Raw genomic sequence first — 2,053 nt, forward strand, 5'->3', positions numbered from 1 at the left:
CCTTTGGTACATGTTTTATCACAGAGACATCAGAAAGCCTGATGACGGTGAGACTGTTGAAGCTGTGGTTGTTCCCAGGTTAGTTAGAATACCTCTATTACATATTTATACTCTATTCTGTCCTGGATCAGTTTGACTTGCTTATCCTTTCAGTCATGCTCATCATAATCTCACTTTCAGTGACCAAGGAGGTGAGCCAGGAGAGGAGAGCAGGCAGCCCATGGACAATGAAGAGACAGGCGCTGACAACCCTCTGCTGAATGGAGATGCCAGGTAAACTGTACCACATGACTAATCACCTGTCAGTCCTCTGTAATGTAGACTATGGAGAACATTTGTATCCTTCCCAGTCGAGATCCTTAAATCATCATCAATGTAATAATCTCAACTTTAGTGGCCAAGGAGAGGAAGGTGTTCTAGGAATGGAGGATGGAAAGCCGTCAGACAATGACAGAGCAGACACTGAAACCTGTCAGAAGACACATGCTGATTCCCCCACACTGAATATACCCAAGGTTGTTAGGTAAATTCTCCACATGAGGACTCCTTTGATAGATCTTCATTATCAATCTCATTTCTCCCTTCAGAATTGATCCCATGTATCATGTTAGTCTCTGCCTCTATGGAGGACAGTGTTGTTTGTGCTGGATCAAGAGTTTTAATCCTGATGATAGCCCTGTTATTGCTCCCACAGTGTTAACAGCCAGACTGATGACCCACAGCTTCTGGGTCAACCTCAGAGCAATGGACGCGTGCCATATAGAAGGTGAGAATGTGTATTTATCTGTGTGTAAAGTTGCATGGGATGGTAGAGGAGGTTAAATAACTGGTTGAGGTCATGTTTCCTGATCCAGTCTGTATCTTACTCCACAGGGAATCACACCTGACCAATGGGGCCCCAGGTCAGGGTGCTGGTGAGACTTCACCCCTCTGCAAGTGAGTCACTCCTCTGTCATTTAGGTCATGAACACGTAGACCATGTGTACCCCTCTCCAACAGATGCACCCCCAGGGGGGGGCAGGACCGAGTTTGAGAAACACTGTTATCTGTTATCTCTATAGGGGACAGTATTATGGTGGATCATGAATGTGAATGTTGATGTCTTATTTCTCCAACAGGGTTAACGATGAGACTGAGGAAGTGAATCCTGGTGCACAGAGTCCAGGACCTCCTCAGATGAATGAAGGACCTCCCATGTCTAACAGAGCTGCCGAGGAGACCACTGCTCTATTGGACAAACAGGCCATGGACAAGGACCAAGTCACCAAACCTCCTGAGTTAATAGTAAGTACTGTTAATGTCCTCTGACAACTGGTGAACTGTTTGGCTTGGTATCTAAAATGACGGGGCTCGTTGTCTTTTAGCTCCAACATATTTGTAACTCTTGTGTTTTTCCCAAGGACAAAGGACCTAATGACATGGAGGAGAACTGTAGCAAACGGTGGACGTTTGTGTAGCAAAAGAAAACCTAATAAGATACAGTAATATATGATATACAGTACTTATTATAAGATACAGTAATATATGATATACAGTACTTATTATAAGATACACATACATATGTGACTTGCTTCATCATAATCAGTCATGCCATCATAATCAGTCACACATTCTGACCAGTGTGTTTTACTGCACATTGATTTTCAGAAACCTCAACAATTTATTAAGTTAATTCTCTATGTGACAGGTATAATGTGGATTGGTTAGGAAATGTGTTCAAGTGAAATCAGTTAAAATTCCAAAACAGCCCAGGACTTGTAGATAACTAAAATTACAAAATTATTATAATCTGAAAATGAGTGTGATTTATGACTGATTATGATACAGCATGTCACATATTAGCTATACAACATTATAAAGATATGAAAGGATGGTATGATCATACTTACGCTAGTATTGTTTACTATACATACAAGCAAATATCAATCACATACACATGGGAAGATGCATAAAACATAAACCTCTTTAGTAGAGACATTTCCAAGGTCCTGAGGTCTCAATGTCTTGTGGACATGTCAAATAGCTAAACATTGACCGGCGTTATTTACACTAT

The 2,053-nt window shown here is 41.4% G+C and overlaps 1 protein-coding gene across 1 annotated transcript; it reads left to right on the forward strand.

The window, feature by feature from the left end:
* Positions 1–10: 10 nt before the first annotated feature.
* Positions 11–2,035, forward strand: LOC112080188 (uncharacterized). Its single transcript, XM_024145944.2, has 7 exons — positions 11–78; positions 181–273; positions 395–523; positions 695–766; positions 874–936; positions 1,119–1,284; positions 1,401–2,035. Exons 1-7 carry the CDS (start codon positions 11–13, stop codon positions 1,455–1,457), a joined length of 648 nt encoding a protein of 215 aa, XP_024001712.1. The 3' UTR covers positions 1,458–2,035.
* Positions 2,036–2,053: the final 18 nt, after the last annotated feature.

The sequence above is a fragment of the Salvelinus sp. IW2-2015 genome, unplaced genomic scaffold (assembly GCF_002910315.2).
Source record: "Salvelinus sp. IW2-2015 unplaced genomic scaffold, ASM291031v2 Un_scaffold12680, whole genome shotgun sequence".
NCBI lineage: Eukaryota > Metazoa > Chordata > Actinopteri > Salmoniformes > Salmonidae > Salvelinus > Salvelinus sp. IW2-2015.